Raw genomic sequence first — 17467 nt, forward strand, 5'->3', positions numbered from 1 at the left:
ATAAATAATAATAATATATATATATATATATATATATATATATATATATATATATAAATATAGATGTCTGTCCACAGTGAAGCATGGGCGTTGCGATTCTGACCTGTAATTACAGCAAGGAGCGGTTGTCGTGGCAACAGAGGCTTAAATAAGAGTTGGGACACACACACACACACACACACACACACACACACACACACACACACACACACACACACACACTTCAGATGTTTGTCCATGCTGCATATTAGAGGGAAACTTACATCGTCCATTGAAGCTTCTCGTTCTTGATGGAACTGTAGAGAGTCTGCAGAGACACAAGTCAGATACACATCAAATATATATAGAAATATATTTATATATACATAAACATATATGTGTGTGGTTGAAATATATTTATATATACATAAACATGTGTGTGTGTGGTTGTAGGGATTCTTTGCTTTCCTTATTTGACTTCCTTTTAAATCACAAGAGCAGCGATGGATTTTTACAACCTTAATCTATAAAAGTCTTAAAGCTGCAGTCTCTCTAACGTCCAGTAGGGGGGGGCTCCTCTCTAACATCCAGCAGGGGGAGACTCCTCTGGTTGTATAGAAGTCAATGAGAGTCAGTCTGTAGTTTCAAGTCTTCTTCAACATGATGTTCATTTAGTAACTTATAGAAACATTTAAAATAGAGGATAAAGCAGCGTCTCTTTAGGGCGGGGCTACCTGTGATTGACAGGTGGCTACTATTATAGTTCTCTATCTCAAATTCTTTATGCACTTTGTAATTAAAAACAGTATTTCTGTAAATCTGCCGTCAATGAAATTCAACACTTCCGGTTTCACACAATGATAAATGTTGAGATAATAAAATTAAAATAAAAGAATATGAGATGTTAAAATCTGAAGAATCAGATAATGAGACAGACTTTTCTTATGCTTTTATTGTGAAAGCTTTGAAGGCAAAGTTGAATTTTCTTGAGAGCAGCTGAAGCGATATAAAAACCAGACATATTACAATAGAGTTGTGTGTTTTAAGCTTTTATCGCTGCTAACACACCGAGAATTAAATCCACTTCCTGCACAAATGCTTGACAAAGTAAGAGTATAATGAAATGAGGTGATTTGATAAGATGGCAGGATAATGAAATATGAGGAAATAATAAGATGTTAAGACGAGATAATGAACATTCAGAGTCTTTCAGCTGCTCTATGGGCAAAATCTTTTCCTTTCCATAGGCTTTTATTGTGAAAATCAGCAGGCAAAGTTGAGTTTAATTGAGGGGAGCTTAAGCGATCCCAAAAACGGCAAAGTAGAAACTATCACTAAAAACAGTAACGTGTTAAAAGTGTTTTTATGTAATCTTTTCCTTTCCTTAGGCTTTTATTGTGAAAAACCTTGAGTTTAATTGGAGGGGAGCATAAGCGATCGGGAAAATGTCAAAGTAGAAACAATTGGAAAGAATCAAAAACAGTAACGTGTTAAAAGAGTCACTTCTTCTTGTGGCACCAAAGACATGTCTTTCCTTTCCTTAGGCTTTTATTGTGAAAATCAGCAGGCAAAGTTGAGTTTAATTGAGAGTAGCTTAGAAGTGATTTAAAAAAGGTGGAAACAACAGGATATAATAAGCAAGTAAAACAGTTAAAGTTGATGTTTGTCAAATATAATTTGAATTCACCGTGTGATGTTAGCGACCTACACAACGCTGTGTTCCTTTGAACCGCTGCGTCACTAACTGCTTCTAAAACAACTCTTTTGTGTTCGACCAGTTTTTCTGTGTCAAAAATAAGAACATGACATAAAAAGGTAGCATCTGTTTCTGTGTATTTCCAGCTTCTACCTTCTTCTTGCGGCTCTGCCGGTGCTGCTGTGCGTCCTGGGTTTTCCCCAGCAGGTCGGGGAAGGCCAGCGGTTTGAGGGAGCGGGAGCGGGGGGTTCTGGGATACCTGAAGGGGTCGGTGTCCCTGGAGTCCCGCCCGCTGCGCACAGAGCACAGAGACCGCGACCGCATGCGGCCCGACGAGTGGATGCTGTTCACGCCGATCATCGTGGTGCGTTCAGGGTTCAGAGGAGCATCTGATGTGAGTCCGACTTTAAAGTCTTTGTGGCAAAAATAAAATGAAAAGAGCGATCCAGGGAAAGAGAAACACTCGGAACAAACGTGAGAAGAGAGATTTGGCTTGTAGAAGAAGGAACGACCTCTAAATGACCTCCAGATTATTCTAGATGTGAAGGAACTCTCCAGGTGTTTATATGTTGGGTTCACATCAGCAGAATCTGATCGACTGCACTTTGACAACTTGGATTTTAAGATCTGAGAAGTTTCCAAACTGGAAAGTTTTACCGTCCTGCACACAGTCGATGTTCTAAAATAGAAAGCGGCTGCGAGCGGACTAACTGGGGCAGTTCAGGCTGAATTGATTGCGTCCTCACTCAGCGGAGCTCATACTGCTGCATTATGGATCGGGCTCTATTCATTATGCATAAAAACATCCGGCTCATAATCCCCGCAGGCTGACAGCCGGCGGCTCGCTCAGGTGTTTGGAGCCAAAGAACAGCAACAAACAAAAAGACGCCGCGAACCAACATGTGAGGATTCAACCTGCTGCAAGACTCATCCTTAAAAAGGTAACTTAAGAAATGTGTGTTTGTGCAATGTAAACACTATTGTGTTGATTAACGTGTGTAATATATAGTATATATAGTATATATAGGCTACGAAGATCTGCTGATATAAAACAGCTAAATGTGTTTTTCTTGCTATTTAAAACTTAAATGTTATTTGTAATTGTTGTTGTTCAAATGTATTTCTTCTCATTTAAAACAGATGTAAAGATCCGTCCTGACACGAACAATGTGAACGTTTTCTTAGACTTCAGAGGCAGTAAATACATTTAAAGTGTTGCCGAGTGTAAACAATAGATTTTATAGTGCAACAAATCATCAAATCTTACTTTCAGCATTTTTATTACTTTTAAAAGATTTAAGACATTTAAAAACAAATTCAGACGTCAGTTTGAGTTGAATGAATTTAATGCTTTTAAGACGTGTAAATCATTTTAAATTAAGATTTTAAGTTTTGATTTTGTTGTCAAAGTGAAGTCAGCTCCGACTTCCTGTTCACACACCGTCTCACTGTGTGTGTGTGTGTGTGTGTGTGTGTTTAATCCCTCTCTAAATATTTAGTGTTGCGTAATTCATCGGCTCCGACAGGAAAAAACATTCTATCTCGAGAAAAAAAAAATCCAAACCACAACTGTGATCTTCATCTTCTGCTTCTTCTTCCCAGAAACGTGAGTTTCCTTAAAACGGCTGTTGAACGCAGCCTCCTGATGCGGCGGCGGCTGAGGAGAATCCCTGGACTGCAAATAAAGCTGTGTGACGGAGGAAACGCATCAGCGGCGGCGGCTCGCTCTCACAATGAAAAACATCAAACACCAAAAAGAGGAGGAAGACAGGAAGGCAGGGGGCGAGCGAGCACACCCACACATGCAGACAGAGAGAGACCCCAAAAACTGACGTCAGCCGACTGAAGATGGAGGTGCAGAAAAGAGAGGACAATACGAAGAGTTCCTCCTGTTGCACTCTGGGAGAAAACAAAAGACAAAAAAAAGGAGAGAATCCTCGTTCTTCTTCAGATGTTCAACGTCACTCCCACTCTTCTTCTTCTCCTGTCGTCTTCGTCCTGCAGGAGAATCCCTCCGTCAGGTGAGCTCACTCTTCTTCTCCTGTCTGTGCTGAAAGTGTAGCTCCCTCCCTCCCTCCCTCCCGTCTCTCTCTCTCGCTCTCTTTTTCCCCTCGCTCTCTCAATGCGCATTTTCTCTCTGCAGCAGCAGCCAATGAGAGCACAGGGATGCCAGCTTTAGCCCGCCCCCTCCTGCTCTCTGTGGAGCTGTCAATCACAGCGCTGAATATAAATGCAGTCGAGACGTTCAGCAGAAAAAAAGACTGAAAACCAGCTGGAAATATTAAAATCATGACTCAGGGATAAATTATACATTAACGGTGCATCAATAACGAAATATAATAATGACGTTTTATTTAACCTTTATTTTTTCAGGAATCTAATATTTCTGATTATTTTAAATTTCATATTATAATTCACTCAATTTTATACTTTTGAATTTTTATTTCTATTTTACTTTTATATAATCTCTAACATTTTAAATGTTCCCATATTTGAATATTCTGTATATTCACCATGGTTTATAATAAATAAAGTTTATAAAACATTTATTTTTTTAACATTTTGTTTATATCTAATGTGTACTTTTAGTATTTTGATATATTAAAATATTTTATATATTTCATGTAGTTTCATATTATTTTGATTTTATTTCAAAATAATCTTTAATATTTTCATATTCTTAGACATTTAAAAGTATTTAATAATGTATTTTGAAGAAAACATTGAAACCAGATTGGGAGGGAAAAACACAAAATGGGTGAGAGGAATGATGAGTTTAAAAAATGAATTAACAAATGAGAAATGATTCATCAGGTGAGTTAAATACGGAGTGTGTGTGTGTGTGTGTGTGTGTGTGTGTGTGTGTGTGTGTGTGTGTAATCCCGCTCTAAATATTTAGGAGCAGTGATGTGTAATTCATCGGCTCAAAATCCTGCAGGAAAAACATCCAAACTTTCTCTGAGCTGCAGGTTCACCAAACACAAAACTATATTATAATAATCTTATTGTCATCCCGAAACCTCTCTTCTACTTTCCGGCACAGTGGAAAACATCAAATGTTCTAGTTGTGTTCTGGTTCTAGTGGAACACCATATTTACATATATTACAGTAGTAGTGGTCCTAAGGTTGATCCCTGTGGAACACCACATTTACATATATTACAGTAGTAGTGGTCCTAAGATTGATCCCTGTGGAACACCACATTTATATATATTATAGTAGTAGTGGTCCTAAGGTTGATCCCTGTGGAACACCACATTTATATATATTACAGTAGTAGTGGTCCTAAGGTTGATCCCTGTGGAACACCACATTTATATATATTACAGTAGTAGTGATCCTAAGGTTGATCCCTGTGGAACACCACATTTATATATATTACAGTAGTAGTGGTCCTAAGGTTGATCCCTGTGGAACACCACATTTATATATATTACAGTAGTAGTGATCCTAAGGTTGATCCCTGTGGAACACCACATTTATATATATTACAGTAGTAGTGGTCCTAAGGTTGATCCCTGTGGAACACCACATTTACATATATTACAGTAGTAGTGGTTCTAAGGTTGATCCCTGTGGAACACCACATTTACATATGTTACAGTAGTAGTGGTCCTAAGGTTGATCCCTGTGGAACACCACATTTATATATATTACAGTAGTAGTGATCCTAAGGTTGATCCCTGTGGAACACCACATTTATATATATTACAGTAGTAGTGGTCCTAAGGTTGATCCCTGTGGAACACCACATTTATATATATTACAGTAGTAGTGATCCTAAGGTTGATCCCTGTGGAACACCACATTTATATATATTACAGTAGTAGTGGTCCTAAGGTTGATCCCTGTGGAACACCACATTTACATATATTACAGTAGTAGTGGTTCTAAGGTTGATCCCTGTGGAACACCACATTTACATATGTTACAGTAGTAGTGGTCCTAAGGTTGATCCCTGTGGAACACTACATTTACATATGTTACAGTAGTAGTGGTCCTAAGGTTGATCCTGTGGAACACCACATTTACATATATTACAGTAGTAGTGGTCCTAAGATTGATCCCTGTGGAACACCACATTTACATATGTTACAGTAGTAGTGGTCCTAAGGTTGATCTCTGTGGAACACCACATTTACATATGTTACAGTAGTAGTGGTCCTAAGGTTGATCCCTGTGGAACACCACATTAACATATATTACAGTAGTAGTGGTCCTAAGATTGATCCTGTGGAACACCACATTTACATATATTACAGTAGTAGTGGTCCTAAGATTGATCTCTGTGGAACACCACATTTACATATATTACAGTAGTAGTGGTCCTAAGGGTTAGGGTTAGTGTGTGTGTGTGTGTGTGTGTGTGTGTGTGTGTGTGTGTGTGTTACCTTCAGCAGATCTTTGGGGAAGTCTTTTCCATTGTTGAGACCCTCGAGGTTGGTGATGAACTGACTGCAGGACATCCTCTTTCCCACGTTCTACACACACACACACACACACACACACACACACACACAAATAGAAAAATTAAAAACCTTGTAGAAATCGTCTATTCTCTTAACATACCTACACACCTGCCTCTATTTATTACTCGTACACGTGTTCCTACACGGCCCCCCCGTGCACTATATTTACTTTCACATTAAAAGTCTAATCGTCACAGCCTCCCGCAGCAGATGGAGTTTGCTGCGTTGTCATGGAGATCGGCTCAGTTTGTGATAATTATTCTGAGTTACATCAAAGTGAGAACTTCTGCTTACAAGCTGTCCAATCACACGCTGAGGGACACCTCTGAGTCACAGCTGAGACAACTGAAGTACATGTAGTTAAAGTACTTAAAGTAAAAGTACTGATTGTGCAGTAAATGTAGTTAAAGTACTTAAAGTAAAAGTACTGATTGTGCAGTAAATGTAGTTAAAGTACTTAAAGTAAAAGTACTGATTGTGTAGTAAATGTAGTTAAAGTACTTAAAGTAAAAGTACTGATTGTGCAGTAAATGTAGTTAAAGTACTTAAAGTAAAAGTACTGATTGTGCAGTAAACGTAGTTAAAGTACTTAAAGTAAAAGTACTGATTGTGTAGTAAATGTAGTTAAAGTACTTAAAGTAAAAGTACTGATTGTGCAGTAAATGTAGTAAAAGTACTTAAAGTAAAAGTACTGATTGTGCAGTAAATGTAGTTAAAGTACTTAAAGTAAAAGTACTGATTGTGCAGTAAATGTAGTTAAAGTACTTAAAGTAAAAGTACTGATTGTGCAGTACATGTAGTTAAAGTACTTAAAGTAAAAGTACTGATTGTGCAGTAAATGTAGTTAAAGTACTTAAAGTAAAAGTACTGATTGTGCAGTAAATGTAGTTAAAGTACTTAAAGTAAAGTACTGATTGTACAGTAAATGTAGTTAAAGTACTTAAAGTAAAAGTACTGATTGTGTAGTAAATGTAGTTAAAGTACTTAAAGTAAAAGTACTGATTGTGCAGTACATGTAGTTAAAGTACTTAAAGTAAAGTACTGATTGTACAGTAAATGTAGTTAAAGTACTTAAAGTAAAGTACTGATTGTGTAGTACATGTAGTTAAAGTACTTAAAGTAAAAGTACTGATTGTGCAGTAAATGTAGTTAAAGTACTTAAAGTAAAGTACTGATTGTGCAGTACATGTAGTTAAAGTACTTAAAGTAAAGTACTGATTGTGCAGTACATGTAGTTAAAGTACTTAAAGTAAAAGTACTGATTGTGCAGTACATGTAGTTAAAGTACTTAAAGTAAAGTACTGATTGTGCAGTACATGTAGTTAAAGTACTTAAAGTAAAAGTACTGATTGTGTAGTAAATGTAGTTAAAGTACTTAAAGTAAAAGTACTGATTGTGCAGTAAATGTAGTTAAAGTACTTAAAGTAAAGTACTGATTGTGTAGTAAATGTAGTTAAAGTACTTAAAGTTAAAGTACTGATTGTGTAGTAAATGTAGTTAAAGTACTTAAAGTAAAGTACTGATTGTGTAGTAAATGTAGTTAAAGTACTTAAAGTTAAAGTACTGATTGTGTAGTAAATGTAGTTAAAGTACTTAAAGTAAAAGTACTGATTGTGCAGTAAATGTAGTTAAAGTACTTAAAGTAAAAGTACTGATTGTGCAGTACATGTAGTTAAAGTACTTAAAGTAAAAGTACTGATTGTGCAGTAAATGTAGTTAAAGTACTTAAAGTAAAAGTACTGATTGTGCAGCATCACTAGATGTGAAAGAATAATCCTGCATGGAGACCTAAATATTCACGTAAATAAGAAGAATGATCCCAAGACTATTGAACTTGTAAAGTTACTAGACAGCTACGATCTAAAACAAAATATCAGTGAACCCACTCATCAGCATGGTAACACACTAGACTTAGTGATAACGACAAGGCTGGACATCGATAAGGTCTCAGTAATCTAATTACCAATATCTGACCATCACTGTGTGTTTTGATGCTAACCTAATCTTAACAAAGACCAAAAGAGAGACAGTGGTCAAACAAAGAATACTAGATGACACAGCAGAGGAAACATTCTCTAACATCATGAGATCATGTGAGCCACGCTCAGACTGCTCCTTAAATCTCATGGTTGAAAATCTAAACAACACCTTGTCATCTACCCTGGATATTGCTGCTCCATTAAAGGTCAAAAAGAAATCCACTGACAGAATCTCCCCATGGTTAAACAACAGCAATGTTACTCAGACTAAGGACTTGTAGAGCAGCTGAACGAAGATGGAGGAAAACTAAGCTCACAGTTAACTATGATATCTACAAAGAATCCATGGCTGCCTATGGTAAAGCAATGCAGCTGCAAGAAAGGATTACTTTTCTAAGATTATCACAGAGAATGTTGGAAATTCTAGAATACTATTCTCGACTATTAACCAACTGCTGAACACTGCCCCCACCCCTCCGCAGTCCTCTGCATCAAAGTGTGAAGAACTCGCATTAGTTCCTCAATAATAAAATAACTTCAATCAGAGCCAGCATCACTTATGATGCAGACACAGAGAACAATCTTCCCAGACGTCTTCAAAACAGCCGTTGTAAACCCTTGCTAAAGAAACCTAACCTAGACAGTAATACGCTGACCAGCTACAGGCCAATATCAAACCTTCCATTCAATAGTCTCGGTCCAAATAAACTCCTTTCTTAAAGAAAACAACATCCTGGAGGAATTTCAATCAGGCTTCAGAGCATGCCACAGCACCGAAACTGCTCTGACTAAAATAATTAGTGACCTCAGACTAAACTCTGATACAAACAAGGTCTCAATTCTTATCCTGCTAGACCTGAGCGCAGCATTTGACTCGATCGACCATGACATCCTGATTAATCTGTGTATTAAACTGGTTCATATATCAAAGGGAGAAAGTATTTTGTCAGGCTTGGAGATCATGTGTCAGAGAAGCATGATGCCCACTTTGGAGTTCCACAAGGGAGCTGCCTCGGTCCATTACTGTTCTCCCTATACATGCTACCACTGGGGGCCATCATTAGAGAACACAATGTGTGCTTCCATAGCTACGCGGATGACACGCAGCTGTTAACGCCATCACCACCTGTCTGTCAGCAATAAATAAATGGATGAGCAATAATTTCTTAAAATTAAATGAGAACAAAACTGAAATCCTATTGTAGGTCCTGTAACAAAAAGAGAGATGATGCTGAATGACATGGGGAAACTTACTCCTTGGATTAAACCTGAAGACACAAGTCTTGGTGTTATCATAGACTCAGATCTAAGCTTTAAATCCCACATAAACAAGGTGACAAAAACATCATTCTTCCACCTTAGAAATATAGCTCAAATGAGACAATGTATAAATCAAAAGGATGCTGAAAAACTAATCCATGCTTTCATCTCAAGCTGACTCGATTACTGTAATGCACTCTTTACCGGCCTTCCAAACAAAACAACGGAGAGACTTCAGCTCATCCAAAACGCTGCAGCGAGGCTGCTGACTAGAACCAAGAGGAGAGACCACATCAGTCCTGTGTTAGCCGCTCTACACTGGCTTCCACTAACTCTTAGACTTTAAGGTCCTCCTTCTTGTATACAAAGCCCTAAACGGAACCACACCAAGTTACACTGCCAACTCTCTAATAAACTATGTGCCCCCAAGAACATTACGATCATCCACTACTGGTGTATTAAATGTTCCCAGAAACATCCAAAAGAAAATTGGGGATGCAGCCTTTATCAATTATGCACCAAAGCTATGGAACACTTTGCCTGCAGACATCAGGGAGGCAAACTCGCTCAATATCTTCATAAGTAAAAACATATCTTTTTACTTTAGCCTTTTAATAGTGATATTTTATATCTCTTTACTTTAGCCTTTTAATAGTGATATTTTATATCTCTTTACTTTAGCCTTTTAATAGTGATATTTTATATCTTTTTACTTTAGCCTTTTAATAGTGATATTTTATATCTCTTTACTTTAGCCTTTTAATAGTGATATTTTATATCTCTTTACTTTAGCCTTTTAATAGTGATATTTTATATCTCTTTACTTTAGCCTTTTAATAGTGATATTTTATATCTCTTTACTTTAGCCTTTTAATGGTGATATTTTATATCTCTTTACTTTAGCCTTTTAATGGTGATATTTTATATCTCTTTACTTTAGCCTTTTAATGGTGATATTTTATATCTCTTTACTTTAGCCTTTTAATAGTGATATTTTATATCTCTTTACTTTAGCCTTTTAATGGTGATATTTTATATCTCTTTACTTTAGCCTTTTAATGGTGATATTTTATATCTCTTTACTTTAGCCTTTTAATAGTGATATTATATATCTCTTTACTTTAGCCTTTTAATAGTGATATTTTATATCTCTTTACTTTAGCCTTTTAATGGTGATATTTTATATCTCTCTCTTTACTTTAGCCTTTTAATAGTGATATTATATATCTCTTTACTTTAGCCTTTTAATGGTGATATTTTATATCTCTTTACTTTAGCCTTTTAATGGTGATATTTTATATCTCTTTACTTTGGCCTTTTAATGGTGATATTTTATATCTCTTAACTTTAGCCTTTTAATGGTGATATTTTATATCTCTTTACTTTGGCCTTTTAATAGTGATATTTTATATATTTTTATCTTAGCCACTTTAAACTAATTTAAATGATTTCATACATTTTTAAGCTTAGTTTTCCTGAAGGAGGATCATTTAGTGTTGAGGAAGTAAGAAAGTTAAAAGTAAGGTTGAGAGAGCAAGAGGAAAAAGTAATGTCAAAGAGAAAGATTAAATCTGAAGCGTTGAAAACAGAGGAAAAAGTAATGTCAAAGAGAAAGATTAAATCTGAAGCGTTGAAAACAATGGAAGAACATAAAAGACAGTTTATGTTATGGGAGAAGGAAGCAGAGAACTTAATGGTACTTCAGACTCATTACATCAACACTGTAATTATTGTACTGTAAATGCTCTTATTCTCTCTAATCTTCTACTAATTGTTATGTTTTTGCTGTGAAGCACTTTGGGCTGCAATTCTTGTATGAAAGGTGCTATACAAATAAAGTTATTATTATTATTAAATATAAAATCAGACTCACGTTTCCATGCAGGTCTGTATTCAGCAACATGACGGCACAGGTCAGAGTGTGGATGCTGTCTGAGAGACACAAAGAGAGACAGTCAGACAGACAGGTAAATATCCAACACAAAAATATACATAAAAACATCTATTCATACCGGCAGCAGTGAGAATTTGCGACAGTTGCTGAGGTACTCTAGCAAGACGAGGGACAACAGGAGCTAAAAGCTAATGCTAACGAAGGCTCCATAGACTTACATTATGATGTGTTCAGACTCTATTCAGGTAAAATGAGTATTGGCCGAAGTTAAACTATTATGATGTGTTCAAAGGTAATCTTGTAAAATATAGTTTTTGGTGAGAAACTTGAATAAATCCAGTCTGTCTCAGACAGACAGTCAGACAGACACAGGCAGACAGACAGTTACAGACAAGCAGGTACAGACAGACAGATAGGTAAAGACAGGTACAGACAGACAGGTACCTTCGGTGGTGAGACTCTCGGGGTTACTCTGTCTGTACCTCCTGGAGAACTGAGCGAGGACTCTCTCTCTCTCCTGAGTTTCTCCCATCAGAGCAAACTGAGTCAGAAACGTCCTGAAGACACAAAACTTTATTCATTGAGACAAAAACACGTCTTCTTCAGGTCAGACGAGAGGAAGCATGAGAACATCAGAGTGTGTGTGTGTAACAGCTACATTACATAACGCCTCATGTACATATTAAACACTTGTAATATAAACTTGTGTTGATGTGAGTCATGAAGTGGGGAAGCTTCATGATATCTGTTAGTTACATGTATGACTCTGTTCACCTGTAGTGTGTACAACATGTATGACCCTGTTCACCTGTAGTGTGTACAACATGTATGACTCTGTTCACCTGTAGTGTGTACAACATGTATGACTCTGTTCACCTGTAGTGTGTACAACATGTATGACCCTGTTCACCTGTAGTGTGTACAACATGTATGACCCTGTTCACCTGTAGTGTGTACAACATGTATGACCCTGTTCACCTGTAGTGTGTACAACATGTATGACCCTGTTCACCTGTAGTGTGTACAACATGTATGACTCTGTTCACCTGTAGTGTGTACAACATGTATGACTCTGTTCACCTGTAGTGTGTACAACATGTATGACCCTGTTCACCTGTAGTGTGTACAACATGTATGACCCTGTTCACCTGTAGTGTGTACAACATGTATGACTCTGTTCACCTGTAGTGTGTACAACATGTATGACCCTGTTCACCTGTAGTGTGTACAACATGTATGACCCTGTTCACCTGTAGTGTGTACAACATGTATGACTCTGTTCACCTGTAGTGTGTACAACATGTATGACTCTGTTCACCTGTAGTGTGTACAACATGTATGACCCTGTTCACCTGTAGTGTGTACAACATGTATGACTCTGTTCACCTGTAGTGTGTACAACATGTATGACCCTGTTCACCTGTAGTGTGTACAACATGTATGACTCTGTTCACCTGTAGTGTGTACAACATGTATGACTCTGTTCACCTGTAGTGTGTACAACATGTATGACCCTGTTCACCTGTAGTGTGTACAACATGTATGACTCTGTTCACCTGTAGTGTGTACAACATGTATGACCCTGTTCACCTGTAGTGTGTACAACATGTATGACTCTGTTCACCTGTAGTGTGTACAACATGTATGACTCTGTTCACCTGTAGTGTGTACAACATGTATGACTCTGTTCACCTGTAGTGTGTACAACATGTATGACTCTGTTCACCTGTAGTGTGTACAACATGTATGACTCTGTTCACCTGTAGTGTGTACAACATGTATGAATGTTACAATACATATCTTTAAAGGAGCTTTTTCTCACACTCTTCAGCAGAAGTCTCCACTTCAGCAGCACTTACATACACCAAACTTTCCACTTTCATTCCTCTCTATATTCTGAAGCTTTGTGCAGAGGGCTTTGTTCACATGTCACTCACAGCTCATGTTATACACGCTACACTCACTACATGCAGGAGATGCAGTTATGTGTTTTTTATTTTGTTCTTATCCAATGATTCTTTCTTGTATTTGATTTATTGACAGCAGTATACTAATAAATATAACACTTCATATAACAATATCATATTTGTATTATTATTATTAATAATAACAATACAAATAAATATGATGAATAATAACAATAACCCATTTGATGCAGTGTCTGATGTTATGAGCGGACCTGAGTGCCTGATCGATGGTGAGTCCGCTGAAGTTAAAGTTGCTCAGATATTCCTCCGCCACCATCTGACTGAAGTCATTACTGCAGACACAGACGGAGATAAATGAGAACCAATCACTGCTGAGTACGACCTACTGAATATGTAATGAGGACACACACTGACTTCTTGCCGAGGTGTCGAGCCACGTCGGACTTCCTGAAGCCGTCCAGATTGTAGAGGCGCTTGGCCAGACGTTTGGCCGCCTGCAGGTCGGCCTTCGTGCCGTTTGCCAGCGCCTCGTCGCTGCCGCCCAGCGCCAGACGCTCCGCCACGTCGGCCTGCGGGTACAGAAGTTCAGGGGGGCGGTTCACCGAACGCTCCCTGAAAACACACACACGCACAGTTTCAGACTTTCAGGTCCTGTTTCTGTTGTGAACCAAAGTGAGATGTCTGCTTCCTGTTCCTGGACTTCCTCCTCAGAAGTACAGACTGTCAGCACAAATTAACGCAGCAAGTTAAATTACATTAAATATTGAAATATGCATTTAAGAGAAAAAGAAACAACAGCACTGAGTTCATTTCTCTCTTTCAGACAGCAAGTTTATTTCATTAAATGCAGCCATGCACAAAAAAAATGTTTTTACGCCCCGAACACCTGAATCTAAAATTAATTTAAAAAAATGTTTTCATTTATTGCAAGACAAAACAAAACATTAGAACACAAGTGAGATTAAAAATAAAACTGTGTGTGTGTGTGTGTGTGTGTGTGTGTGTGTGTGTGTGTGTGTGTGAGAGGGAGAACATAAAATAACTAACTAAATAAATTAAAATTCCTAATGAAAATAAATAATGATAATGTTATTGAAAATAAAAGTATAAATAAATAATAATAATAATAATAATAATAATGTTATTGAAAATAAAAGTATAAATAAATAAATAATAATAATAATAATAATAATAATGTTATTGAAAATAAAAGTATAAATAAATGATGATAATAATAATATTGAAAATATTTTAATAAAAAATAAATAGAAATTAAAATAAATAAATAATAATGAAAAAAGAATATATTATAATAATAATAATAATAATAATAATAATAATAACAACAACAACAACAACGATAGTAATGAAAGTAAATTAATACAAAAATGTACACTAATGCAAATAATACTAATAATACTACCTTTACTATCACTTTAATACTAAAATTATAATAATAAAGTAATAAATAAATATATAAATATATAAAACATAACGATGATAATAATAATAATTAAATAGTCTCTGAAGCGATTAAAGTATTTAGACAGATGTTTCGGGTGAATCTTGATTTGTTCGACTTTTTAACTTGAAGCTAATGGAGTTGTTAAAAAAGTGCTGATTAAAGACGCATTGTTGTCCGTCTCCACGGTAACGGTGCAAACTGGAACTGCTCGCTGCTAAATGCAGATTTAGCAAATTAAAATACTTTTACAAAATGATTAAACTTGGATATAATTTTGCCAGCTGTAAACATTCTCAGATATAGTAAAATACAATTTTATTAAACAACAAGCTCAACCGGACCACAAAACTAATAATATTTAAACCAATGTAAGCATGTCATTAAGACCATTTATCAAGCTGCGCTGAGCTCAAACATGCTAAATAAAATCAATAATTAAGTAAAGAGGAATAAGCTCTTATAAAAACTGGTGAAATTTAATAAATAACGACATATTTAAAAGATAAGACGACAACATAAGAGGTGGTCTCATATAAAACATTCAGAGAACAAACTCTTAGAAGTACATTTAGTGATGATATGTAATGTCACTAGTTTAAATAAAACACCATCAAATAGTAATATAAAGAGGAAATATGAAGCGATGCAATAATTCAAAAAGAAAACACAGTTCTGTGTCGGCCATCTTGTAAAGCTTCATTAAAAGACTCAACATGTAAAACAGACGCTTCTCACACGTCTCTGTAAACACTGGACGTGGTTTTATTTGCTTCACTGCTGCATCAACAGTTTGTTACTCTCACTTCAGCCGAGCGGTTTTGAATTTGAATTTAAAAGGCACCTATCTGTTGTTGAAACGCGTCCGCTCTCCATCTCTTCATCGCAGCTTCACTTTAAATAAACGGTAAAATAAAAGCGAGCGTCAGAGCTGCGAGAGAAAGTGAGAAGTTCAAACCGCAGCGTCCACTTCCCCAATCAACTCCAACTTCCCCTGCGAGGAGCAGCAGAAGTAGAAATGAGTCCTGCATTCAAAATGTTACTGCAGTAAAAGCACCAAGAGTACTCGTTGTGCAGGATGGGGGAGTCCTGCAGGACTATGTTGTTTATCCTGTACACACGACATCTATTGCACGTCTGTCCGTCCTGGGAGAGGGATCCCTCCTCAGTCTCTCCCTGAGGTTTCTTCCATTTGTCCCCCTTTAATTATGGGGTTTCTTTTAGGAAGTTTTTCCTTGTGCGATGGGAGGGTCTGAGGACAGAGTGTCTAAAGACAGAGGGTCTGAGGACAGAGGGTCTGAGGACAGAGGGTCTGAGGACAGAGAGTCTAAAGACAGAGGGTCTGAGGACAGAGGGTCTGAGGACAGAGGGTCTAAGGACAGAGGGTCTGAGGACAGAGGGTCTGAGGACAGAGGGTCTAAGGACAGAGGGTCTAAGGACAGAGGGTGTGAGGACAGAGGGTCTGAGAACAGAGGGTCTAAAGACCGAGGGTAAGGACAGAGGGTCTGAGGACAGAGGGTCTAAGGACAGAGGGTCTGAGGACAGAGGGTCCGAGGACAGAGGGTCCGAGGACAGAGGTTCTAAGGACAGAGGTTCTAAGGACAGAGGGTCTAGGGTCTAAGGACAGAGGGTCTAAGGACAGAGGGTGTCGTATCCTGTACAGTCTGTTAACACTGAGACAAATGTGTAATTTGTGATATTGGGCTGTATACATACATTTGATTTGATTCTGCCTCCATTTATCTGTTCGCTACAATGTGTTGGATTCATGTTCATGTTTATTTAAAGACATTTAAATTTGTGGAAATAATAATACATTTTATTTGTAAAACACCTTTCATAGCTAAAAGCAATCTCAAGGCGCTAATATAATACAAATAAATTTGTTGACATTTTTGTTTTTTATTAAATTAATTGTCTAATAAACCAAACATTTTGCCAACCCCTGCAGTACCTCCTCTGCAGGACACCCTGTTGAAGACCTCTGCTCTATAACATCCTTTATAACCAGAATTTCGAGCACTTTTAAAACCTTGAAAACACCAAAATAAACTTCAAGTGTTTTCAGTGAGTTTGATCAGAACACTTTTACTGATTTTGAACATTTCTTCAGATTTGTGTGCCGACTTCCACCAAAATAAATGTAAATGTTCAGTTGCGTGCATAAACATGTTATCAGTACCGCCATGTTTCCTGTAGGTGGCGTCACAGCATGAAACTGACATAATATCAATAAACAACTGCAGACATCTCCGTACTTATTGCCCAACCACAGCTCTGAAAACTGGTGAAAAGCACTAAATATAAACATGTGACCCAGAAACTGGCCGTAGTATTTCCTTGTGTGTGTGAGTGTGAGTGTGTGTGTGTGTGTGTGTGTGCATGCGTGCGTGTGTGTGTGTGTGTGTGCGGATGATTGTCAGCTTCCTGAACCAACACAACTCATTCATGCAGGACAGAAATAACCTCTTCACTCAACAGGAAACTGATTCAACAAACTCCGAGCAGAAAGCTCGACAGTCAGGGACGTACTTTACACTTTAATAGATTACCAAACTAAATAATATCGTTTCAAATGCATCCGCCGAAAAGCTGCATCGGTAGTGAATTTACTGCGACCCAAACACATTTTCTATCGTCTCGGGACGCCGTTAGTCTCGAGCCCCGATACCTGTGGTACTGCAGGTAAACGAGTACCTTGAAATCTCTCTTGAAATCCCTAATGCGATCACGTACAAAAGTATTATAAAAACTAGAAGGACCCTCGGAGATCGCAGACCTTGGACAAATGCCCCATCT

The 17467-nt window shown here is 37.3% G+C and overlaps 1 protein-coding gene across 1 annotated transcript in view; it reads right to left on the reverse strand.

Annotated features, from left to right (window-relative positions):
• Positions 1–244: 244 nt before the first annotated feature.
• The window catches only part of LOC115004882 (uncharacterized), a 33146-nt gene continuing 15923 nt past the window's right edge, over positions 245–17467 (reverse strand). The window contains exons 7-12 of the mRNA XM_029426612.1: positions 13621–13818; positions 13458–13538; positions 11723–11835; positions 11258–11316; positions 6068–6157; positions 245–307 (exon numbers count right to left, since the gene is read on the reverse strand). Coding sequence (XP_029282472.1) covers positions 260–307; positions 6068–6157; positions 11258–11316; positions 11723–11835; positions 13458–13538; positions 13621–13818 — 589 coding nt within the window. The 3' untranslated portion in view covers positions 245–259. The remainder of the gene's footprint in view (positions 308–6067; positions 6158–11257; positions 11317–11722; positions 11836–13457; positions 13539–13620; positions 13819–17467) is intronic.

This window comes from Cottoperca gobio, unplaced genomic scaffold (assembly GCF_900634415.1).
Source record: "Cottoperca gobio unplaced genomic scaffold, fCotGob3.1 fCotGob3_209arrow_ctg1, whole genome shotgun sequence".
Lineage (NCBI taxonomy): Eukaryota > Metazoa > Chordata > Actinopteri > Perciformes > Bovichtidae > Cottoperca > Cottoperca gobio.